The 26,949-nt window shown below is 45.3% G+C and overlaps 1 protein-coding gene across 1 annotated transcript in view; it reads right to left on the bottom strand.

The window, feature by feature from the left end:
* COL5A2 (collagen type V alpha 2 chain) overlaps positions 1-22,587 on the bottom strand; it is a 161,711-nt gene extending 139,124 nt beyond the window's left edge. The window contains exon 1 of the mRNA XM_035135854.3: positions 22,293-22,587. Within this exon, the coding sequence (XP_034991745.1) occupies positions 22,293-22,395 (103 nt within the window). The 5' untranslated portion in view covers positions 22,396-22,587. The remainder of the gene's footprint in view (positions 1-22,292) is intronic.
* Between the last annotated feature and the right edge of the window lie 4,362 nt (positions 22,588-26,949).

The following is a 26,949-nucleotide window of genomic DNA, read 5'->3' as shown; positions in this document are numbered from 1 at the left end:
GGACGGGTGTTACATGGTCCCAGTGGCTTCTCTCAGTCACCAGTCTAGCTGCTGCATTCTGGATCAGTTGTAGTTTTTGAGTCACTTTCAAAAGTAGCCCCAAATGGAGTGCATTGCAGCAGTCTCCGTAAGCTACACCCCCTCCCTGGCCACACCCTTTCCCCCAAGCCACACCCCTCACAGGCCTTGCAGCACATCTTCCATGACTGTTTTTGCCTGTGTGGGATGCGTCATTGACATCTGATAATGAATCCTGCTTGCCCGGAAGGACATTAGAGCGGGTGTGTGAGCATCAGTGTAGAAATGAACCTACCGTACAAAGATCAATTTCATATCTATTGCTCTGCCCCAGTTTTGGCCCCATTAGCATGCAGACCCTGGGCTGGGAAATGTTGCCCACTCCTGCCCTTGGGGATTTCCGCATAATCAAGAACGGCTGGGGCAAGTACTACAGCCCTCCATCTGCAGGGATCGCATCGTCTTTAACTGCATTTGTGATAACTGCAGTCAACCGTTTGGCCAGAGAGCATGACCAGTCTGGATTAAGCAGCAGCCCAAACTAGACAAGACAGGCAATTGCATGTATCATTCCATTTTTTTACAACCAAAAGTAGTCTCAGAAGGCTGTGCATTGAAGCCAAGATGTGGGGAACCTTTGGTCCTCCTGTTGTTGCTGAACTACAGCTGCCATCATCCCTCTCCATTGTCCATACTGGCTGGGGGCTGGTGGAAGTTCGGCATGCATACAAAATTTTATTGCAGTTCTGCAACCTCTGGAGGGCCAAAGTTTTGACATACCCTTGGATGAGAAGATTCTGTTTAACCCCTTTCATTTGTGGATGGTTGTTTGTCCCTTCAATTCTCTTCCACGCAGAGAGCCCACAGGGAAAATACATACATGCATCTATCTAACTTCTCCCATGCAGGCAGCTTGGAAAGGTAACTTTGCACACACAAACAGCCCTTCCATTCAAAGGTGCTTTTCCAAAGGCTACTTTTAATTGTAAAAAAGGAAATATTTGAGAAAGGATACGCATGACTACATATGACATCTAATTTGGGCCTGAGTGATTGATTTGACCAAGATTAGCATAGAAGCTAAGTGCACATTAAAGGTAAAGGTAAAGGGGCCCCTGACCATCAGGTCCAGTCATGTCCGACTCTGGGTTTGCGGCGCTCATCTTGCTCTATAGGCCGAGGGAGCCAGCGTTTGTCCGCAGACAGCTTCCAGGTCATGTGGCCAGCATGACAAAGCTGCTTCTGACAAACCAGAGCAGCGCACGGACACGCCGTTTACCTTCCTGCCGGAGCGGTCCCTATTTATCTACTTGTACTTTGATGTGCTTTTGAACTGCTAGGTGGGCAGGAGCTGGGACCGAGCAACGGGAGCTCACCCCGTTGCAGGGATTCGAACCACCAACCTTCTGATCAGCAAGCCCTAGCACCACCTGGGTCCACATTATCTGCATGTAACTGAGTGCTGAAGCTGTGGATGATGACGATGAAATACTCTTTGTAGTGAAGAATAAGTGTGTGAGAGAGATGCTTAACCCTTTGCAGAGGCAAACATGCTTTTCGAACTCCACCAGGGCCAGTCACTTTGGAGGGCATTTGGGAGCAGAGAAATGACAAGCAAGAAAAGTTAAGTGTTGCCTGATGCCTGATGCCTCAATACTCTAAATATCCCATTTCTAAACTGGCATTTCTTCAAAAATGCTGCCAGGTCTCCCCTGCATGCCATGGTTAATTCAAACCAGAGGTAGTAAGCCCACTTAGAACCACGGCTACATATCCTGGTTTGCAGCATAGATATTCAGATGTAATCCTCAACTACCTGCACAAAGTATCGCTCAGAAGATACTTGGAAGCACCATTACTCTGTGTGGATGAATTATAAGAAGGCACCTTTGAAATTCCCCTTTGGCTATAATTCCCAAGCCAAATAAATGGATAAAAATAGACTAGCAATTGTTCTCTGTTATCTAGTATGAATTATAGCTGTAACAGTGCATGTATTCTGGGCACCAAAATGATTCTGTTGGCTCCTACACCCTGCATCTGTTCTCTCTTTTGCATATTCTGCTTATTGTGCCAGTCTCTATGAGCTCTTGTGCCTCGTACATCACTGTTTCACTTCCTTTTTTTCTCATTCGGCCAGTACGTGTTTCAGTATTCCTTCTCGTTGCCAAGACAAGCATTTAAACATCTGGAAATTGTCCTCCATCATTGTTACCGGTTGAGATACTGCATTCGTCTGAAACACTATTCCCATAAAGATACCTTAGCATTCCCATAATGCCTTTTCTTTAAAAAAAAGAAAGAAAATTGAATACGGTAACAATGGTAAGTCACTCTTCCAGTTCCAAGTTGAGTGATAGTAAGCACATTCAGTTGTGAATAGCCCGAGTCCATTTACCATAAATAGCACAGCCTCCTCTTAGCTATCCATTAAACCACATATGACCTTCTCCATCTCTGTCTCAATTTGCCTTGACCTCCGTTGGTTCCCTGTTACCCAACCTCAATACCTATTGAAAGAAAGAAAGAAAGAAAGAAAGAAAGAAAGAAAGAAAGAAAGAAAGAAAGAAAGAAAGAAAGAAAGAAAGAAAAGGAAACCCTTTCCCACTATTGGTCTGGTCCATATAATGATCCCTTACAGTGGCGGAGCTTCATATTCCAGCACCGGGGGGTGGAGAGCAGGCAAGGGTGGAGCTGGCGCATGTCATGGGGGTGAGGCAGGGCACCAAGCGTGGGCGGGGGGAGCCATGATGGCACCCCACTGGGATCGCGCTGCCGGGGGTGGTGTGCTCCCCACACACTCCTCTTCCTCCACCAGTGTATGAGAGCAAGGCTTTGAGGGCCTCCAGCAATCTACTAATGCCCAGCAGAGAAACATTTTATGCTCTCGGAAGCTACTAAAATGACATTTGTTATAGTGGCACACACCATGTTTAAAAGTTCCTTATTGTGAGCATGCACTAAAGGACCCCTGGATGGTTAAGTCCAGTCAAAGGCGGCTATGGGGTTGCGGCACTCATCTCGCTTTCAGGCTGAGGGAGCTGCCGTTTGCCCACAGACAGCTTTCCGGGTCATGTGGCCAGCATGACGAAACTGCTTCTGGCGCAACGGAACACCGTGATGGAAACCAGAGTGCACGGAAACGCCATTTACCTTCCCACCACAGCGGTACCTATTTATCTATTTGCACTGCCGTGTTTTCAAACTGCTAGGTTGGCAGGAGCTGGGACAGAGCAACGGGACCTCACTCCGTCATGGGGATTCGAACTGCTGACCTTCTGATCAGCAAGCCCAAGAGGCTCAGTGGTTTAGACCACAGTGCCACCCAAGTCCCTCAACATGCAGTAAAGGCAGCACACGTGTATTAAACATGATGCCAGGGATCTGAAGAATTTCAATAGGCGATGGCTTTTCAGTGGTCATCACCTTCTATAAACCATATTGGGGGGGGGTCACTGAAAAGCCATTCCCTATTACGAATTTTAAATCAAGTCTAAGCCTTGGACTCATAAGGTACCTGCATAATTGCCATGTAAACACTTCAACCTCTGGTTCAATTCAGGCATCACATCAAACCTTGTTCGATAAAGCATGACTATACAGTTATTTAAGGTGTTGCATGAATCACAGGCCACATTGTGCAAGAGACTCATGAACCAGAAAAATAAACTATGGTTTGCATGGTGCCCTACTTTACAAACCATAGTTACAAACCAATGCTGTTCCTCCAGAGCAGGCATCCCCAAACTTCGGCCCTCCAGATGTTTTGGACTACAATTCCGATCATCCCCGACCATTGGTCCTGTTAGCTAGGGATCATGGGAGTTGTAGGCCAAAACATCTGGAGGGCCGCAGTTTGGGGGTGCCTGCTCCAGAGCATACAACACCATGGGGTCAGCAGTAAACACAGGGCTGCCATACATCCAGATTTCCCCAGACATTATTCTACTTCTTTGGCAATCACTTGTAGCCAAGTAAGATTGTCTTCCATAAACACGAATCTCACCTAAGAGATCTACAGCAAACCTTTTTAGAACTAAAATATCCACCTGATGAAGTTAAACAACAGATCAACAGAGCCAGACTGATACCTAGAGAGAACCTGCTGCAAGACAGACCCAAAAAAGAAAATAACAGAACACCACTAGTCATCACATACAGCTCCCAAGTTAAAACAGTACAACGCATCATCAGAGATCTACAGCCTCTCCTGGACAATGACAGATCCCTTTCTCAAGCTCTGGGAGGAAGACCTTTCATTGCCTACAGACAGCCACCCAATCTTAAACAACTCCTCACCCACAATAATACAACCACCAGACTTAACATGGACACTGGTACCAGAGCCTGCAATAAACCCAGATGCCAACTTTGCTGCCACATACACCCGGACAACATCATTACTGGCCCCAACAACATCCAACATACCATCTCAGGACTATTCAATTGCTCATCTTCTAACATTGTGTATGCCATCAAATGCCAACAGTGCCCTTCAGCTCTCTATATTGGACAAACAGGCCAAACCCTACGCCAAAGGATAAATGGACATAAATCTGACATCAGGAACCATAAGACAGAGAAACCAGTAGGAGAACACTTCAATCTCCCAGAACATGCTATACAAGATCTCAAAGCAGCTGTTTTATTACAGAAAAATTTCAGGAACAGACTGGAAAGAGAAGTTGCTGAATTGGAACTCATTACCAAGCTTAAAACCATGGAGCCACCTGGGATGAATAGAGACAACGGATTCTTATCTCATTATGCATGATCAAGCTTTCTTTAGCGCCTCAGCCCTTGCTTTCCCCCCCCAGGACTAATTGCAGTCATCAGCAGCCGTTAACAGCCATCCACAGGTTTACCACTCCCATCAGCCCATCACCCATTCCCACCCACCCCCACCACCCTCTGTATATATATAAGGGTCTGGCACTTCTGTTTCCAGTGTATCTGAAGAAGTGTGCATGCACACGAAAGCTCATACCAATATAAAAACTTAGTTGGTCTTTAAGGTGCTACTGAAGGAATTTTTTTATTTTCCATAAACACGGTTTTAACAATGAAACCGTAAGTGACAGTGGAGGCCAATTCTGGATCCACACATCCTTCGACAGTGGAGACATAGGTTTCCGGGCGCGTGTTGATCAAGGTGAGCGTTTGCCAAACGTGCCTTCCTCTTGGCGTGTTTCTCCTTTCGTCCTACGTTCGAGCTTCTTCAAAGCCCATGACACCTTTGGTAAACGCTGTTCTCCAATTGCAGCACTCTCAGGCCAGTGTTTCCCAGCTGTCGGTGCTTATACTACTTTTTTTTAGATTTGCCTTGAGAGAGTCTTTGAACCTCTTTTGTTGACCACCAATATTACGCTTTCCATTTTTAAGTTCGGAATAGAGTAGTCCCAGACATTACCGGGATCTCAAAGGCAGAATTGATGTCCGGGGGCGGGGGGATTTCTGATAATGCTTTGTCCTGGATCTTAGAGAAGCTCAACAACTTTCGAGGTGTCCTGGTTTTTACTTTTTGAAATATGGCAACCCTAGTAAACATATGAAACTGAAAGTAGACAAGAAATGCTAACTATAATTTGTATGTTTGGAAGCAGAAACCACGTCTCAGGTTATTATCTGTGGTTAGTGCAAACCATGATTTCTGGTGATGTCTATATGGAATCACTAAGTGTTCAGATAGATAGATAGATAGATAGATAGATAGATAGATAGATAGATAGATAGTTTGTTGGGTAGACAGGGGCCCAGATTGTCATCACTCTCTTTGAAGCCATTACAAGGCACAAGGTTACTCTGACCCATGTAAAAACAACAACACTACTGCAACGACCACCCCTAAAAAGCACTAAACTGCCATACATTATTTTTAAAAATCCTTATTTTCACTGGTTGTATTGGAAAAGACCAGAAATCCACAACTACCTCCATTTTATTTTGGTGTTGGGAGGGAATTATTTTCCTACAAGACTTTTTAAAAGCCATTCGTTTACACGTGGGAATTGCACTAACGTTTCATTTTGGCAAATATCACTGCTGCAAGCTATCTTCTTTTCCTTTAAATATAAGTAAACATTAAGGACAAGTCGTACTGTACTTGATGAACCATAATTGCCTACCATAGCCCAGAGCACATAGTAACATGCCTGTACTTTCATTTGAATAGTACTTCACGTGCCTCAAGACATTGTTAAGCAAGCACATAACATGTGGATTGTGAAATTTGATACTATTAACAATTAGCATATTACCAAAGGAAATAGCAACTCCAAGTTATGCATCTGAAAGAGACAAGAATCTGTGTCAAAGAGTAGCAGCCTGAATATATTAAGCAATTCACCCTATTCCACTTTCATTATATGCAATGGGCAGAATGGAGAGATCACTTTTGGAACATGTAGAGCCGTCACACAATTTGGATACATTTTTGATCTGCTAATGTTGCCTTCTTTTTTTCTCAGTCCTGGGGTTAGAAAAGAGGGTGAATTGTTGTATGAGGGAAGGGCCCTTGGGGAAAGAATTGTAGCTCCACCCCATCCCCATTTTCATCAACTTCTGTGATCTGGAAAGTGACTGTTTGCAGCAAGGAGGCTTTTATTTTTATATCTGTGGAGGGAGGCTCCCCACACATTTTGGAGCCTGGGGTGTGTGTTGGTGGGTGGGGACCAGAATTCCAAAATGCACATAGACCCTTCATGGGTACAAGAGGGTCCTCACTGCAGCCACCATCCAATTTATGGGTGATGAAAATGGACACAGAGGGATGGCGATAGAACACTCACCTGCAGTGTAAGCCTTGTGTGATGACTCAATCACAATTCTAAAAGGTGAATGACTTAAGAGGGTTCCTAGTTTATTAGAGGCTATTCCTAGGAATGAACATTTTTGGCTCTGGAAGTTGCATAGTTGGGATTTTTATCAGATAGATTATAAATGCTCATTGTAGATGAGGGCCAGTGTGACAGTGTTGGGCGTGTCATTTTAAGGGGTGGACCTTACTTTTGGCATATTTTTTTCAGCGAGGGTCCTTAAAATGTGTTTTTGGGTGTGATGAATTCAAATCTGCTAATTTTTTTTTAATGATTGGACAACATTTAGCTTGGTAAGTCTGTGTTCAATGAAGAAGCACCTAAACTGCATTCAGAAAACCAAATAATTTTACTTTCTGAAAATGTCAGGCAATGCCTAATAATAATAATAATAATAATAATAATAATAATAATTGCAAGTACTTGACAATCATTTTTAATGGCTTCTATGCAATTTCAATACACATTTTACTTACCAAGTAAAACGAAATTAGATTAATTTAACCAAAACATCTTTTGAAGTCCCAAATCATGTTACAACTTTTTAGCACCCCTCATTTTTTGAGTTTGCATAGTACTTAAAGAGGGTTGGACTAGGATTGAGGAGAATTAGGTTCAAATTCCCACCAGCCACAAAGCTCACTGCGTGACCATGGGGCCATGACTGTCTGTTAGATAGTAAATGTTGCTGAATGTGATTTGAGTTGCAGGAGTTTTATAAGGAGTGATCTGCTGTAAGGTTAAAATTCTGCTCAAGGCTATGGATTATCAGTCTGTATCTGCATTCGACCTGAATTGTTTATATAAAGGAAACTGTTTCATGCATTTTCATTGTAGAGTTTTAAAATTTGAATCGCTTTGAGATGTTTCCCAGAATGTGATTCGTAACTGGAATTAAATAACTTAAAGGAAATTGTTTCATGCATTTTCATTGTTGAGTTTTAAAATTTGAATCACTTTGAGATGTTTCCCAGAATGTGATTCGTAACTGGAATTAAATAACTTAAAGGAAACTGCTTTAGTCATTTGGGTTATACATCCCATTTCAGAAAGGTATAGGAGAGGAGGAGTTATTTAGCATGGCATACATCAGGAAAGATAAGGCTTCAGCAATATGTGAGAATTACATCCAGGTTTCTGATCTTTGTTTGCTGGTTTGAACAACAGTATTGTTTGCCTCGAAATACAAAAGGAGAGAGGAAATCCCTACATGCAACAGAGGAAGAAAGGGGGGGTGGGGGTGGAATCCAATGTTTGGACACATCATGTTGTTACATCTGCTCCACAAATGTGAATAAGGTCCAGCCTCTTTGCACATACATCCAGCCAATCATAACGGTGGGTGTTTTGCTAATCGCCTAATTAGAAACAGGCCACTTCGCAAAAGGAATAGGTGACAGTCGGGGAGAATGACACATATATGAACACAGCTGGGATTTCTCACTTCTAAAGGAATTTCCCTAATAGATTCTCATTGGCAAAAGATTAGAGGTTCCAAGCAGCACCCAGGACTACATAAAGAAGTCTTCTTCTTTTTTGGCAATCACTTGTAGATTGTCTTCCATAAACACGGTTTTAACAGTGAGTCCGTAAGTGATGGTGGAGGCCCATTCTGGATCCACAGGTCCTTCCACAGTGGGGACATAGGTTTCCGGGCAGGAGTTGATCACGGTGAGGGTCTGCCAAGCGTGCCTTCCTCTTAGCATGTTTCTTCCTTTCGCCCTGAGTTCGAGCATCTTCAAAGCCCACGGCACCTTTGGTAAAGGCTGTTCTCCAGTTGAAGTGCTCGCGGGCCAGTGTTTCACAGTTGTCGGTGCTTATACTACATTTTTTTTAGATTTGTCTTGAGACAGTCTTTGAACCTCTTTTGTTGACCCCCAGCATTACGCTTTCCATTTTTAAGTTCGGAACAGAGTAGTTGCTTTGGCTGACAATAATCAGGCATCCAAACAACATGACCAATCCAATGAAGTTGATGTTGTAAAGAAGTACAGCATAAAAGGGTCATCAAGGGGGAAGCAACTATGCAGCAGAGAAAAAAGATTCTCATATCCATTGTGGCTTTCTATAACATACATCGTGCCACTCCTAGGGTCATAAGACGGATGTAAAATAGGAACATGATAGGGTGCTATATACCATCAGACACATCAGGCTACCAGCAAGTCTCCTGAGTTTCAGGCAGACCATAATCGCAGCCCTACCTAGAGGTTCTGAACCTGAGACCCTCTATAGGCAAAGATGTTGCTCTAGCTCTGAGCTAGGACCTTTCCTAGAGAATCAGCGCTGCAAACACAATATCAAATCCTTTCAAGGGAACCCAACTCCAATCCTAGGAGCCAACTCCTAGAGACCCGTGGAGGTGGCCAGGCCACCACTAAGTTGATTGGCATTCCCATTCAAATGGTGTGTGTGCACTGCATCATGTGATCGATTACCTGGGCCCCCCACCATATTTTATTCAAGTTGGCACCCCTGGCTCCAACGTTCTAGTTGTTTTATATGCAAAATAATCCTAACAAATGCTCTTGAAGCACAGTGGTTTGTTACCATGACTGAGACTTTTTTCAAGGACCATAAGGGACTCAGCTACATTAGTCAAAAAACAGTACTTTGAATGTGTTATTTATAGCGCCGCCGCCCCCGCCCCCCCGTGTAAGATCCACCCAAGCTGTGCTCAATTGGCATGTTAAACATTCAGGGCTGGATCCAGAGGCGATCGTCTATATACAGCTTTTTCTGACTCCACTTGGGCTTCTAGCATAAGAAAAGAACTGAACCCTAGAGGTGTCCTTCTCTTGCACTAGCTCTTGTACGCTGCTCCTTATGTTCTAAACCTGTTTTATGATGGCACCTCCAATGTACTTCTGTACATGTTTGCTCACTGCTTAGTATTTCATGGTCCATAGGTTTATACACATTTATAAAGCACTTGCCTTCCACTAGCTCTAGCACAAAAAATCATGAACAGCACCATTGCCAGAACGTATTCCTCCAGACCAGGCGTGAGCAACGTTTTCTGCCCATGGGCCAGAGGATTCCCACAGACTACCGTCCGTGGGCCAGACATGGGCCGCACAGGCGCAGAAGTGATTTCCGGTGGCGCTGCGGACATTTTGTAAATGGGCAGCCAGCACCGGAAATCACTTCTGCGCAGCCGCGGACACACACAGAAGCGATTTCTGGCACTGTGGACATTTTGGAAATGGGCAGCGCAGCACCAGAAATCGCTTCTGCGCATGTCCACGGCTGCGCAAAAGTGATTTCCGGTGCTGGCTGCCCATTTCCAAAATGTCCGCAGCACCAGAAATCACTTCTGCGGCTGCGTAGACGCAATGTCCGGCGCTGCTCAGAGAGTCCCCGCGGCGCGCTGCACTGGTTTACCGCAGCACGCGAGGGACTTGCCGAGCGGGCAGCTCGGTTCATGGGCGGCCCGTGGGCCGGATAAACAGCCTCCATGGGCCATATCTGGCCCATGGGCTGGAGGTTGCCGATGCCTGCTCCAGACAGTGAATGTCTGGATCTGACCTTCAGTCATCTAGAAAACCACTTATGAATGGGGGACAAAAACCACACATCCAGCATTTGAAACATGCTCATTAGGTGGAATTTGATGTGCTTCTTTTATGGCCCACTTTTTTATGATATACAAGTTGTATATGAGTTGCCACATTGTAAACAGTTGCCTTTGCATCCAGAAGCCCCTCTGCCTCCCTCTGCAACACACACATTCACACAAGAAGCCGTTATTTAGGATGTCTCATAAAGCAACAGATCCTGTGTGGTCTAATCACTTAAATAACCAAGAGAGAGAAAACAAGCGGCTGCTAGAGGTTCTAATCCCCATCCTCATGGCTAAGCCGTTTAACCTCCTGTGGCTCAATTAGCTCAGCTGGAAATTTGGGTGGGTTCTACTTAAAAACAGATGCTACCTCTGAGCTGGGTTTTCCTAGGTAAGCATATAGCAAAATAGCTGCTTTTGGGCAGAAGTTTTGGTTTTCCATGGGGTTTGGGGGGGGGGAGCTGGTATGGAAAATAATATGAAAATAGGACATTTTGTAGCAAGGCCCAATAATTCTGTGCTAATAAAAATGGTACATTAAAAAGGTAAAGGACCCCTGACAGTTAAGTCCAGTCGTGAACGACTCTGGGGTTGCGGCGCTCACCTTGCTTTACTGGCTAAGGGAGCTGACATTTGTCCACAGACAGTTTTTCTGGGTCATGTGGCCAACATGACTACGCTGCTTCTGGTGAACCAGAGCAGCGCACCGAAACGCCGTTTACCTTCTCGCTGTAGCGGTACCTATTTATCTACTTGCACTTTGACGCGCTTTCAAACTGCTAGGTTGGCAGGAGCTGGGACCGAGCAACGGAGGAAACTCACTCTGTTGCAGGGATTCGAACCACCGACCTTCCAATTGCCAAGCCCTAGGCTCAGTGGTTTAGACCACAGCATCATATATGCCACAAAGCTAAGAATGTCCTTTGAGATGCATGCTGCCAGTTAATGTGATATTACTCTTGGGGAATAGCAACACTGTTGCAGAGTAACAAGACAAGAAAGAATATTAGGAGCATAAAGGTATAAAAGATTAACATTTGCATTAACCAAGATATTTTAGGTATATGCACACGTACTCTCTCTCTCTCTCTCTCTCTCTCTCTCTCACACACACACACACACACACACACAAACACACCTTCTCTTAGCCCAAATGGTTCATTTAGAAGCAAGTATCACTCTTTCCAATAGGACTTACTCAATGTAAGATTTGTGGTTGCTACCCAAAAACTGAGAAGAATGTTCATCTAGGATAATATAAAGACTGTAAAGATCTGATCGTCAATGAAATATAGAAACTCATGTGTTTTGGTTTGCATTTCAAAATATATATGTACTGCTAATACTGTCTTTTAATGGCGTGTCTATATGCACATTCTGCATAGTATGGTTAGGACATATATTTCTTTTTAGTGATGGTTGAAATAACCATGATGGTCACAACAACAAAATAAACCATAGGACTTACTCCCAAGTTAAGGACCTATCCACACCTGTGTTTCTCCCACCACTTTCCCCCGAGGAAACCCGATCTTTAGTGCTGAATCAGAACAAACAGCAATTGGGTTTTTCGCAGGTTGCCATTTGTTCCAATTTAGCGCTAAAGAGCAGGTTTTCTGGGGGTAAAGGCATGCTCAGACCCATGCCTAGAAAGTGCAGAACATGCAGAAAACTGCTCGGACCCATGCTTTCTCGGCATGGGAAAAGATGAAGTGTGGAAGAGCCCTACATATGCATCAGATTGCAACCTAACCTGCCAAATGAAAGACCACACTTCTGATGAGGTGGACGCTAGGCATAAGAAGCACATTTGGCATGGTGCATGGTCAATGATTGCTGATTCATTAGAGCAGATGGGGCTCTGCCCCACCAACCCCAGCCAGCCATAATCTGCCTGCCTTCTTTCTAACATCCAGTCCAGGCCTGCACTGTCAGCTTTCTCCACCTTTGCCTCAGTGCTGACATTGAGGATCTCAGAAGGGAGAAGGATAGGGGCCAAGCAAGAATTAGTTGCCCCATCTATCATTGGCTCCGTCATCTGCTGGGCTCTCAGCTTTCTGCCCTACCAGTGCCAATGGACACCAGCTACCAGATCTGGCCCTCTGGTCAGATCCACCTCCCCACCCATAGCATAGGAGCCTTATAATGGGCGGGCGGGGGGGGGGGGACAGGAATTAGAGCAGTAGAGATAAAGCCAGATCACATTCTGAAACATTTTTCTCCTGGATAAGCTCAACAGAATAGCTTTATGTGCTTGTCCCAGGTGTAATGCAACAGTTCTCAATCTACTCTTTAGATGTGATTGCAGGAAGGCAGTGGCAATTGGGCAATAGCACAGTGAGATCATCACTGGCTTGTAACTGAATGGTGGAAATGGCCATGTTGCCAAATTAGAAGCCATTAGGGGGTGGGGTGGTTTTGAGAAATTGTCAAACTCTAGTCTAGGGAGGGTTGCCTGTCCATCCAGCTGGACAAAAGGCAGAGGAGTGGTCAAAACAGGCAAGAGTCAGATTCTAGTGCAGGCCAGAAAGGAAGGGATAGGTTTGATCTTCAAGAGCAGGACCAGCCTAAAAGGAGGATCGGAGCTAGAAGTGCCGAGTTCCGCCCAACATTGGTGTGGCTCATTGCATGCACATGATGTCACATGTGTGACATCACACGAGTCAGGAGGAGGACAGGCAGGGCCCACCTGGCCTCTCAAGATTGGAGGGGCTCAGCCCCATCCCCACATACTTGGGAGGTGCTGAGGTGTCCTTAGCCCCATAGAGTTGGCACCTATGATCACAGCCAACCCAGGATGTTTTGCTGCCTGGGTTGGAGCAGCAAATGCCCTCCCTCCCCTTCATGAAGGGTCATCATACCCAAGATTGGTTGAGCTGTTGTCGCGCCTGAGGCAGAAAATCCCACAACCATCTCTTCTAACCCTCAGCAGTGAGAAAATAATAAGGACACGTTGAATCACTAACAGGATGCTGTTCTTTCATGAGACCCCAAAGTGAGCTAGCTGCCTCACTTTGCCTAATGGCAGAGCCAACCCTGAAGGATTATGCATACGGCAGCCTGTGAGTAAAACGCCTTGGGAATAAATGAGGGAATTGATCCTTACTCCTGCATGCTGTGCTTCCTACACATTTGGCTCTGTTAACCAAAGCTCTGTAAGCTGCTCCTTCATGTTGCTTCGCAACGAATCATGTTGACATCAAGCATTAACCCTGCAATCCTGAACCTTACTTTCAAGGATTTAACCTATACTGAACACCATGGGACTTATTTCTTCCTGAACATGTATAGCAGCAGTGGCAGACCTATGGACCTCCAGATGTTGCTGAACTCATTCCCAGTCAGTCTAGCCCAGGCATCCCCAAACTCGGCCCTCCAGATGTTTTGGGACTACAACTCCCATCATCCCTAGTTAACAGGACCAGTGGTCAGGAATGATGGGAGTTGTAGTCCCAAAACATCTGGAGGGCCAAGTTTGTGGGTGCCTGGCCTAGCCAATGCTGCTGCCCTCAGTGAAGAAGATGCTCCCACAGAATGAAGGAGGTGAGGTTGTCAGTAAGTTTCACAAGATCCCTCAACATTTTATATAATTCAAATCCTGTCGGCCTGCACTATCATCTTACACAGACTTTGTTTTGGTTCATGCAGTGGGACTCTAGACAGTTTCCATTTGCTCAGACCCTCCAACTGTCCCGGTTTCTGATTTGATCCTGGAATATCCTGCTTTTCCTTAGGACGTCCCTATTTTCATCAGAGAAATGTAGGATCATATGGTCGCTAAGTAGATACTGGTTATGTCTGGTGCCACAACCTGCTGGAGAGACCAGTTCCACTGGTCTCCTCTCTCACCCTCAAGCAATGTGGTGATTGCAGAAAGAGGAAAAGGGATGTCACAGCTTTAAGCAGGTCCCTTGCAGTTCTCTAGAACTGCTGCCAGTCAGAGTAGACAATATTGAGTGAGACAGCTTCCTATTTCCCAGTGTTCAGGGGCCTGCAATATGGTTTGCATAGGGTTCATTAATCCATCCCAGTCATCTTCTTTTTCCCCACATGCCAGCAACACTGGTTTTATACCATTTTTAAAAAAAATACATTCCTAGTTATATTATATCATGATTTTCCATGGGAAACAGATCCTTCAGAGGAGTCATTGTTGAGAAAGCAGGAATTGCACATTTTTCCAACTGTTGCTGCTTCTCTTTGCTGGATCTGGAAATCATTAGTAGAAGTCATGATCTATTGCAATAGTTTGCCAGTTCTTTTCAGTGAAATTTCTGTATTCTCTGTACAGAAGGGAGCTTGTAGATCATTATGCTGTAATCAAGGCCCCCAACTGAACCAGGGTCTCCAAGCTATACTTAATCCAACCTCGGAGCACGTACTGATTCAGCTGTGTTCAACCTTATGCCAAATTCAAAGTGGGAGGATTTGATAAATGCTGTTCCTGCTATCACACTGTCCAGTAACTCAATGGCTGATTGGCCTACTACAGGTCATAGTTTAGTAACCATCTGTTTTCCCTTCCACATGTCATTGAAAATATAATAGCAGATCATAAAATCTATAGCATCCATTATACTGTAACTATTTCCAATGCTGACATAGTAAAAGGTAAAAGGCAAAGGACCCCTGGACAGTTAAGTCCAGTCAAAGGCAACTATGGGGTTCAGCGATCATCTTGCTTTTCAGGCCAAGGAAGCCGGTGTTTGTCCACAGACAGCTTTCTGGGTCATGTGGCTAGCAGGACTAAACCTCTTCTGGTGCAATGGAACACTGCAATGAGTGCCAGAGTGCACGAAAACACCATTTACCTTCCTGCTGCAGCAGTACCTATTTATCTACTTGCACTGGTATGCTCTCGAACTGCTAGGTTGGCAGGAGCTGGGACAGAGCATCGGGAGCTCACACCGTTGCATGGATTCGAACTGCCCACCTTCCAATCAGCCCAAGAGGCATAGTATAAGCACTGTAACTGTGCTTAAAGGAACAGCACTGGCTATAAAATCACCTACCAAGATCCTGCCACAGTTGTAAACGGATCTGTGTTTTGTGATCAGATATACCAGTATATTTTTTTAAGTTTCAATTGGTGGTATTCAACTAGCTCAGAGCAGACCCAAAGAAATTAATGACCATGACTAAGTGAGGTCCATTGATTTTAATGGGTTTCCTCTGAGTAAAACTTGGTTGAACAACAACCAAACATCTCTCTCACACACACATAGTATATACTGTATCATTTTGAATGAGATTCTTTGATTCCCAGTTAATTCCAGGTGTGATTCAAATAATATTGACCTTTCAAGCTATCAGCAAGAGCACTGAAGAGAACACATACCTGTCTACACTTTAATGTAACTAAGGGCAGTGATTCATAAACACAACTAAAGGCTACGTTAAACATCCACCAAGAACAACACAACATCTATTGCCATATCACATCCATAACATACAGTGTGGGGATGAGGAACTTTTTTTCAACTGGAGGCCAGATTCCTAGAAGCGATGGGGCCAGCTGCGTTCCCACTCTCTCTCACATAAACGTATATCCACGTACATCCATATTCAACCTTTCTCGTATCTAGCATTACACCAGCCCATCCATCTGTCCATTCATTCTTGGACACATCTGTCCACATATACTCATTTTCTCTGCCATGTGCACATGTGCACACAACAATTAAGCTTGAAAATAAAAGCCATGGAGTCTAACTGCTGGAGGGCAGGGTGTGGTCTTTGTGAAAATCACAAAGGCCCTTCCCATTCCCCTCCTCAACCCAACTGCAATCAAGCTGAAAAATAGTTTCCCATTACAGCTAAAGGAAGGTCTTCTTAAAACAATCTAATTTCCGTATGGGAGCATTGAGAGAGAGAGAGAGCAGGGGAGGTTGTGGGAAGAATGGGGAGGCCCCACGGTCTGAAGGTTCCCTGCCCAATAGAACTTACCAATGCGCTGATGTCACAATGTTCCACGTTTCCTTCAGATCCTGCCTATGTCAGCCAACAATGTTGAGTAGAGGAAGGAAAACTCAATACAGTGGTAGCTTGGTTCTTGAACGGCTTAGTTGCCGAACAAATCGGCTCCCGAACGCTGCAAACCGAGAAATAAGTGTTCCGGTTTGCAAAACGTTTTTCGGAAGCCGAACATCCAACACAGCTTCCGCTTGAATGCAGGGAGCTCCTGCAGCCAATCAGAAGCTGCGCCTTGGTTTTCGAACGGTTTCAGAAGTTGAACGGACTCCCAGAACGGATTAAGTTCGAAAACCAAGGTTCCCCTGTACTACAATGTCAGAGCATGGGTGCTGTATGGATGCAAGAGAGTGGTGAGCTGGAGGCCATGGCTGCCTTTTTGCTGGCAACAGTGCATTTAGCGCAATGTCTAGAATTCCCCCGTGTTCATCAGAGTCTGTGCACCTCCTTGGCATTCTGGGGCCAGCCTGATGATAAGTTTCTAACGTGGATCTCTCCATGCAAACAAGCTCTTCCAGCAGTTTCATTGCAGGCTTTATAAATACTGTACCTTTATGTAAGTTTCTGTAGTGTAGTAGTTATCACGTTCGCCTAACACGCTAATGGTCCCTTGTTAGAAACCAGGCGGAAACAGAAAATGGTAAATACTGTACCTTTCAATTCTACAAGGAAGAGATGGAGAGCCTGTGATTCCCCCAGATGTTATTGAACTACAGCCCTCATCTTCCCTGACACAGACTATGCTGGCTGATTGGAGATGGAGTCCAACGAAATCTGGAGGGTCAAAGGGGTGTGTTTAAATAGCTGCATACTTTCTACTTCAGCTGCTGGCCTTCAACTTGCTGTTGGGACCCAACCAAACTTGTCCTTTCAGTTGGTATTTTTTTTATAGTTTTCATTATTTTAAAAAAATGTTTTATTGTTTCTCTGGATGGGCAGGAAGGTGACACGCAGCATGAGCAAATAAAATAAATACACACATCAACACCCTATTACCAAATGTGCCAGGTATTGTACAGGTTTGAAATTAGAAGGCATACCCCAAAGCCACAGACTTAGTTCAGGGCTTAAACAAAACCGAACAGAAAATAGGTCATAATTTGCCTTCATGGTTCATGAAAGTCAAACCTTTGCAATTAAACTCAAATGATCACCACAGCGCTGGATTCAGTTTATTAAAATGAGCAGAGGTGATGTCTGAGTAGGCCAGAACTTCCAAGGTAGAGAAGAGAGAAACATCTGGCAACTGCCCATAGGCGAGGAAATGTGGAATGAGGTATGTGGCATGGAAGGTCTGGGGCAGGGCCTTTACAGTGGCACCTCCTCTGATGACTTGGCCAGTGTTCTCCATGCTCGGATAACCTCCAGACTAGATGACTGCATAGCTGCCAAGTTTTCCCTTTTCTCGCGAGGAAGCCTATTCAGCATAAGGGAAAATCCCTGTAAAAAAGGGATAACTTGGCAGCTATGGATGACTGCAGTGTGCTCTACATGGGTCTTCCCTTGGGAAATATAACAAAATTTCAACTGTCAAAGATGCGACAGGCAGATTACTGGCTGGAGTTCCATTTAGAGCACACGTAACCCCCGTCTTCAAACAGCTACACTGGTTGCCAGTTTGTTCCCAGGTCCAATACAAGGTGCTCATGTTAGTGCTTAAAGCATTAAGCAACTTAGGCCACAAGTACCTGAAAGACCTTCTCTATCCCAATTAACCTTCTCACAGACTCTCCATGTGTCCCTGTTTTCCAGGGGTGTCCTCTGATTTAGAGGAGCTGTCCCAGATTCTGATTTGATCCTGGAATGTCCCACTTTTCCTTAGGATGTCCCTAATTTCATTGGAGAAATGTTGGAGGCTACGGAGTTATCTGATGCCCGAGCCGTCTGAAGACAATCTTATATAAGGAAGGTTTTGTTTTTTTTAATGTTTAATGTTAAGATGTGTGGGGTAAAGGTAAAGGTAAAGGGACCCCTGACCATTAGGTCCAGTCGTGACCGACTCTGGGGTTGCGCGCTCATCTCGCATTATTGGCCGAGGGAGCCGGCGTATAGCTTCCAGGTCATGTGGCCAGCATGACAAAGCCGCTTCTGCCAAACCAGAGCAGCACATGGAAACGCCGTTTACCTTCCCGCTGTAGCGGTTCCTATTTATCTACTTGCATTTTGACGTGCTTTCGAACTGCTAGGTTGGCAGGAGCTGGGACCAAGCAACGGGAGCTCACCCCGTCACAGGGATTCGAACCGCCGACCTTCTGATCAGCAAGCCCTAGGCTCAGTGGTTTATAAATTGTAAAATTATCATTATTGAATGGAACGTCCCTGTTTTCATCAGAGAAATGTTGGAGGGTATGTTCTCAGGAGTGCCTGGCGTGCTATGGTCCATGGGGTCACGAAGAGTCGGACACGACTAAACGACTAAACAACAACAACATGTTCTCAGGTATGGAGATCAGCAGAAGGACACTCTTGGCAGTTATGCTGCCTTCAGAAGGCCTTCTCTGTGGCAACCCCTAAATTGTGTAACTCCTTCCCCGCAGAAGTGTGTCTGGCACCTTCATTGTACAGCTTTTGTCATACCCTGACCTTCACCAGTTAAGGCATGTGTGTGTTGGGGAGGAATGATTCTTTTGTTGACTTTATACAGTTCCTTTCCATTTAGAATGGTTTTACTTGTTTTCTAATTTTAACAGTCTTATCTTTATCTTATAAAAATGCATGTTAGATTGTTGTAACCTGCCCTGAGGCCTTATGGAGAAACACGGGAAAGAAATCTTGTAAATAAGTATGTAGAACTCCATCCCTGCAGAAGTGTGCTAGGCCTCATCTCTATATAAGTGCATGTGATTGGTTAAAAAGTCCTCCTTTCAATAGGCATTTGGAAGAGGAGGAGACCTAAATTGATTAGTGCACTGCTGCTGCTATTAGTAAATTGATGTGAGTTGTTTTATGCATTTAGAGGTTGTGCTATTATTTTGCATTGTTTCAATCTGGTTTCATTCTGATGTAAACCACCCTCTGGCTTGTACAAAGGATGGGCTATAAATCATCTAAACAGAATCTAAATTCAACGTAAGTGGTGTGGTTAGGGCACATTCAACTATGCCGTCCTGAAAACTAGAGAGCAAGTTACAGAGCCCCCTAAAAAGAAGTGGGATAGCATCCCACCTGACTTTTAGCATTTCTGTTGAAGAAAAGTGAGGCCTCCAGCCATCCATGCCCACATTAAAGATGAGTGTAGTCAATAGGACTCAACCAGAATAGTAGCAACGATGCCATCCCAGCTGGAGCTAAGGAGTACATGCAGAGGTCTGGAAAGGTGCAGGGTCTTAAAAACTCACCAGCACATCTCACAAATTGTCCAATTCAAGGGAACAGCCTGTTCCACCTCAGAGCAGGCACTTTTGGAAGTATGCAGAGACAAGGAGGCATGTGTCCAGAGGAAGCTTTAGGGGAAATTCTAGTTTCCTATTCCTATGGGAGCCATACCTGCCAAGTCCTGGACTGCAAAATCTGGGATCGGCAACCGCGTGACACCGGATGTTGCATAGACGCAACTTCCGGTGTCGCTTTGCCCATCTATGGGCACCGGAAAATGGCCGGCAATGGAAGTCGCGTCTACGCATGTCCGGAAGTGCGTAGACACAACTTCCGGTGTTGCTTTGCCCATCTATGGGCACCGAAAATGGCCTGCGCCGGAAGTCGCGTCTACGCACTTCCGGACATGCGTAGACGCGACTTCCGTTGCCGGCGCCGGCCATTTTTTGTGCCCATAGATGGGCAAAGCGGGGGGGGGGAATGGCCGCCGGCAGGAGCAGAAAAACGGGAGAAGAACCGATACGGGGGACCGCCGGGAAACGGTGCGAAAAAACTGGGGTTTCCCGGGAGATATGGGGTACTTGGCAGCTATGATGGGAGCTCTCCCATGAATATACTCTCAGTGCTGCCTCCAGACACCACATTGCCTTCTGTGACTGCAACATACCCTAGTGTAGATGCAGCAGCAAAAGTAGCAAGCTAGGGAATCAGCTACACCCAGCAGCTGGCTGGTCAATATGACACGCATTGGCTGGCCTTGCTGTAATCCCACATTAAATAAAAGTACTACAAAGACTTACGAAACACATGCTTTCTGCATCACGGATCGTGTCATTAGATAATCCCTACCACAAAACAAGCTGGTGCTTCCTCTGAAAGTGAGGTTACAGCTGTGCCCCTCAAAGTCTTGAATCCAAGGCAACTCATATAGTTTTAAACGCAAGCAGCAAAGCGTAGTAAAACTGCTAGGCAGAAAGGGACAATAACTGAATAGGCTACGGTCATGCCATAAAATAGTTCACATTCTGGGCTGCCAAGTCATCCTCATCTGCTCAGTTTAAAACCTCTCCGCATGTAATATCCATTAGCAAATGTGTTGCAATGCAACATCCCTGGCTCACCCCAGGGTTTCCATAACAGAAACAAACAGACAAATGGCATGTACTAACCTAGCCCGTCAGACATCTCGCTCGAAGCATGCTTTCTTATTTACTTTGAAGTTAAAACTTTGTGCTCCAGCTTCCCTTTTCTACTTTCGACAAAAGGGTGTTGTAGTTGCAATCCTAAGCATGTTTGCTAGGGAACGAGACCTACTGAAAAAAGTGAGACTTACTCGTGGGTAAGCATGCATAGGATCGCTCTGTAAAACCCACTCAACTTAATTTCACATCTGTGTACAGATGGCTTCGGAGTGGGCTGTGTGTTTCCCATCAAATCGGTTCTGTCTGAAGCCCTGGTGCAAATCATCTTGAGCCAGCTGAGACGGTTACATAAAGTCTCTTGTACAGAACTGGAAAAATGCTTGTCTTCCTTTGCAAGAGGAGGGGGGAACCCTCTGACCTGGTTCAAACCCGAACCACGTACGGTATTGAGCATTTTACTGCATTCTGTTCAAAGACAATTGTGCATCCTACTAACACACCATTTTAATAATGCAATCCAGTAGTTTGCAAGTGATCTTTATATACCACCTTAGTCTCAGTTACAATTTGTGACAAATATATCAGATCCCAGGAGGGATACTTTCACTGCCACATGTGACTTTGCAGCTAGCCAAAATATATTAAGACAGCAGAATCTACCTATGTATTATGAAACCCTCCCAAACATTGCTTTTTAATTGATACAAATAGGAAGCAAACAGGCCAGCTGAAACCATCTCCAATGCCACGAAGACAAGTACCCGAGCCTCCTAACTTCCTGTCCTCTCTAACATCAGGGGACAAAATGCCAATATCCAGATAACACAGAAGTCTGAAGGGTGGGAACACAGTATGTCAGAAGTCTGGATTCCGTCAAGCCAAGTCGCTGGGCAACAGGCAGACAGCTCTTTCTTCCGAAAAGAGAAAGAGAAAAGCAGAGAAAAAGAGAATAAAGTTCTGTGTAATTCACTCAAACAAAGAATGGAATAAAACAGATGTAGTTCAGGCAGTGCATAAGGACTCCACCCTTCCAAGTCCTTGTGTTTAGTTCTCTCTCTCTCTCTCTCTCCCTTAGCTCAAAATGTTCCAAGATTTTCATCCCCACCACTCTCTTTTGTTGCAACACACACACACAAAATAAAACTTTCCACAATCTCACACAGAGAGGCAATGCCAAGTAACAGGGTTTTTCACTGCAGAGGGTTTTTTTTCCCCTCTCGTTTGCTTTGTTGTATATTTCATTGTTCTTTACTTACTCCCGTGTTTGCACAGGAAGCAAAAGACGTTTCAACTTTTAAAATCCATCTCCAGCCCGTTTCTTTTCAAGCCCCCATTTCGCAACGGTAACACGCAGGGAAGAGACCACACGGACACGCACACAGTCCCTTCCAAACTTCCCGATCCACTGTTACTCAACGTATGCAAGCAACAAAAGAAGAATATATATATATATATTACAAAAAAACTCACCCCCTTCAAACTCTTCTTCCTCTTGTGTTCGTATTGTTCCCAAACATCCTAGAAAAGCAATAAGAATGACCAAAGTTCTTCTTTGAGTCCAGGTTGCCATCATGTCTAAATATTAGACATGTATATCCTCCTCCTGGGGCGGGGGTGCAAAAAAAAGTGTAAAAATATTATTTGAACACCATGAAGCCAGCTCTTTTCCTTTCAGCACTCACGCAGGATGAAAAAGAAAAGAAGTCTGCTAGTTCCCCGATGCTTGCCTGCTTTAAAAAAAAAAAACTGCACTAGCTCTCGCAGAGTCTGCAAACACTCCCCCCCCCCAAGTGATGCAGCTTTAAATAGGAAGAATGCTGCCTCCACTTTTTTTCCTGCCCCTTTTCAGTTTCTTGAGGCTCATAATCATCCAGTCCCTGGCAAGGAACAGCGTGATTGATGGTAAACAACCGAATCAGAACTCGCTTCCCTCTCTCCGCTCAAACTTTTTCCCTCTATTATTTTTTTTTTATTCACATGCACAGTTTTTGAGAGGAGGTTTCCCCCCACCCCCTCTCCCAACCCCGCTGTTGTTCAGGAAAAGATCTCCTATGCAAAGAATTTATTGGGAGCAGAACATACTTGGCGGAGGGAAGATGACTCTGCCACTCGCACTTTTGGAAGGAGGAGAAGGGAGGCTGAGATGCTAAGACACTCTTTATATAGTAACGGGCCAGGGAAAGGGAGACCTAAACCCCCCCCCCTCCGCCAAGCTTCTGACACACACACACACACACACACACAGAGAGAGAGAGAGAGAGAGAGAGAGAGAGAGAGAGAGAGAGAGAGAGAGAGAGAGAGAGAGAGAGAGAGATTTTCCTTGTTGATGACTGTCCGGGAGTTTTAACCATTCCCCTTCCCCTCTAGCTGCTGCATTCTCAAAAGCTACCCATGTCTCCTAGGTGACCATGAAAGCTGTCCCTCTCTCCCTCACCATGTGCAAACTGGTCATTTCTATGCCTGGGGCAGGCTCTAGCTTCTGTACCATGCAACGGAGGTTCAAGAAAGGTTGTGGGCCTTTAAGTGTTAAGTGTTGCCGAAATTCGATGGCCTCACCTGCTTATACGCCCCTGCTCTGCGGCTGCTGTGCAAAACAAAAACACAAACACACACACAAAAAAACAAGTCCACTGACTCCCAGTGCTCTCCGTTTTCCTCCCTTGACCACCAGCAATTTTTTAAAAAAACATCCCCATGATAAGGGGCCATAAAATCAGATGGACAAGGGGCTGCTTCTCGTGTTAGACCTTTGTCGCATTCACACCATGGCTTCCTTCCAAGGAATCCTGGGAACCCCTCACAGATCTACAATTCCCATCACTCTTAACAAACTACAGTTCCCAGGGTTCCTTGCAGGGAGCATGTGCTTTAAATACTTTTTGTGGGGGTGGCACAACACACCAGCAACCCTCTGTTTGGCCCTACTGTTTGGCTCCTTTGAAAACGAGCAATGGACTACGTTGAAAATGGCAGAGTTTAGACTTCCTGCTTCCGCCCCAAATTGTTCTGTGTCATCCGTTGCTGGCTAACTGTAATTCAAAGATAACTGGTGGGCAGAAAGAGGTGTCTAGCCCACCTTCTGCTCACAGAATCTCTTTCAGAGCTGGTCCCCTTGAGGCCCCCATCTCCATCTTATCATCAAAGCCAACTTGTGGGGGGGGGATGCAAGATGTGAAAGGGTGTACATCCCCTTCCCGCTTATTCTCCCCTGCCTGGCATTAAGATGTAAGCACAGGGGTTGGCAAAGCCACAGGTAGTTCTCCTTCAAGGAAAAACATGCTCTTCCAAAGGCCCCCCCCCCCAAAAAAGTTGCCTCCTTAACTCTTACTCCCCAGGAGACCACTACCCCTTAGGAGTCATTGCCTGTAGCCGGGCACTTCTGCGGAGGGGTCAGGTTTCCACTAGCATTTGTTGCACTGCCACTCCCTCTGGCCTGGGACCCATTCAGCCTCAATGTCAGAGGCTGAACTCCCCCTGGCTGTGGACGGTCCCTCCTCAGCCTTTGTAGCATGATCCTGGCTTTTTTCTTTTTTTTCTTTTACCCAGATGGAGCCTGGGTGAGGAGTCCCATGGCTAAGGCATGGGCTAAGTGCTCCCAGGCTGAGCTCAGCCTCCAAAAGCAGATACTGTACCAGTGCAAAGCTCAAACATTGTGTGTGTGTGTTTCCCCAAAGCACTTGCGTCCAGGGCATAAAGCATTTGAGTGGTATTGCTTATTTACTTCCATACATTTATAGCCTACTTTTCTTCCATAGTGGAACTAGTGATCCACCTCTGGTGCCAAGGCTGAGGACAATTTGGGGTCTTGCTTCCAAGATGCCTACCTATGTTTGTGCGTGTAACCCAATGGTGTAACCAGTGGAATGTAAAGGGTATCCATTTAGGGTATTTGTGGGATGGAGGAGAAGCCAAGCCGTTAGACCAGAACAAGCCCCTACTGGTCCACAGACTCCTAGTTATTCCACTTACCTGGGCCTGCCACAGCAGAGGAAGCAACCTGAGTGGGTTCAGCAAAGCCTAACTTTACTGGTCCCTCTGCCTGAGACACCAACAAGAAAGACGAGTTCTTCTGCACTGGTGGAGTAATCACATCCCACTCTCTGTAGAAGAACTAAGTTACCCAGTGAAGCTGCTGATTCTCCAGGCTATGGAGGATCCAAGGAGCCTTAGAGGTCCCTCATCTTCCCTCCCTGTGCACTGTGATCCTGATAGCAAGTAGAGGCCCCTGCAGCTATAATTAATTCAAGAAAAACAAGAGATATAGCTGCATGTCTCACATCAAGCCTAATCAGTAATTTGTGATCATTCTGACTGCTGGGGCTGTGAAAAGGCTGAATGATAAAATATGTGTGGAACAAGTCAGTTTCAAGGTCCCTCTTTCTAGGAAAACCTCACAGGGAGGCTAGGGAAAGGAGGGCTTCGGAAGCAAGCAAAGTGAGAAGAAATCCCATGAGATAGGGCAGGGATGGCCAACTCCCAAGAGACTGCGATCTACTGACAGTGATCTACCCCCTTTTGGGGAGTAAGTTGTTAAGCTATTTTTAGGGAGGAAGAAGGCCCGTTTTTAGGAGTTCAGGTCAAAGTTGTTGAGCTTTTTTTAGGGGAGCCACAAAATTGTTGAGCTTTTTAGGGGCAAGCCAGTGATCTACCAGTGATCTACTACAGACATCCAGTGATCTACCGGTAGATCACAATCTACCTGTTGGATATGCCTGAGATAGGGGATCTGGGTGACCAGAGAGCCATAAAGGCTGGAGGATGGGGTAAGGACTACTGAGGGGAAGGCAGAAGCTTGGGGAAAAGAGGTGGAAAAGAAGGTTAAGTGTGACAGGAAGTTGTGGAAATGAAGGGTCAGTGAAAGAGGGGCCATGAAGGAACATCAGACAAAGAAAGAGGGGCATAAGGAATTGCAAAAGAAACTCAGAAAGAGACAAAAGGGGCGGTGCACTGTTGGCAGAGAAAGAGGGAACAAGTCTATGGCTGAACACACAATATGAAGAGCACGCTTCACCAAAGAAGCCTAGGAACTGGTAGCTTGTTGAGGGTGCTGGGAACTGCAGCGCTGTGTGAGGTAAACTACAGTTTCCGTATTTCATTGGGTGGGGGGAAGCAGGACCACCTTACCCATAGGCGCTATGGGTGCGGGACACCTGGGCGCTGGGCTCTCAGGGGCACCAGGCCGAGAGTCCGGAGCCCAAGAGTTTAGTCTGGGGAATAACCCGCCCGTCGGTCAGAGTGCCACGGCGGGCTCTTCTGCGCCGCGAGTTCAGGGCCGACCGAGGCAGCGAGATGCTGAGGTGGCCAGCCGGTTCTGCCCTTCTGCGCGCCTGGGTCTGGGCAACCTGGGGGGGGGGCGGATCTTTGCACCCCGGCACCGCATATGCTTAAGACAGCCCTGGAGGGAAGCATTTTGTTTCAAATGTATGGTGCAAATGCAGCCTAATCCTCCTCCTCAGAAGGTGCCTGTATCTTTTAGAGTTGTATGAAAGTGAAACTTCTGGTGGAGCTTTCCGCATCATTCATCACTGAATGTTCTCTCACATATGTTCAAAACAGTTTTTTGTTTTTTTTTTACTAAAACGTTAGCTTTCTTGCAATGGAAAAGAACATGACAAAAAACAAAAAAAACCCACTGCAATCAATTATAAACCTGACTTGCATACTTAAGAGGAGTGTTTTGGAACACACAACGGAATGAACATATCTCGTAGCAAAATCACAGTGAATAATGTATTGTGTGCAACAACTGTTCCACTACATAATAGGAATGTTTATCATACTAGATTTTTAGGGGGGTTCAGGAATTTTAATTTGTATGCAGTAGGCTGTGGTAATAGAAGAAACTGCTTGTTTATTTTGGCACAATGATATGGCATGTTGTTAGTGTGCAGAACTATTGGAGGTGTTTTGGCTAAACAAAGGTAAGAATTGCAATACAGTATATTTGTTACATTTATTTTTGACAAATCAGATCCAAATATTTGTTAAATCAAATAACATGAGATCATCTGTTATACGCTGGCAGAATTTTACTTAACAGGTTGTGGAATTCTGGTTATTATTAGGGTCTGCAAGAAGATGTATATGTTTAGTCACACACCCAATCATTTTCACTATTAAAGATTGT

This window comes from Zootoca vivipara, chromosome 1, assembly GCF_965207765.1.
Source record: "Zootoca vivipara chromosome 1, rZooViv2.hap1.1, whole genome shotgun sequence".
In the NCBI taxonomy this organism is placed as follows: Eukaryota; Metazoa; Chordata; class Lepidosauria; order Squamata; family Lacertidae; genus Zootoca; species Zootoca vivipara.
This window is presented reverse-complemented; position numbering and strand designations above follow the sequence as displayed.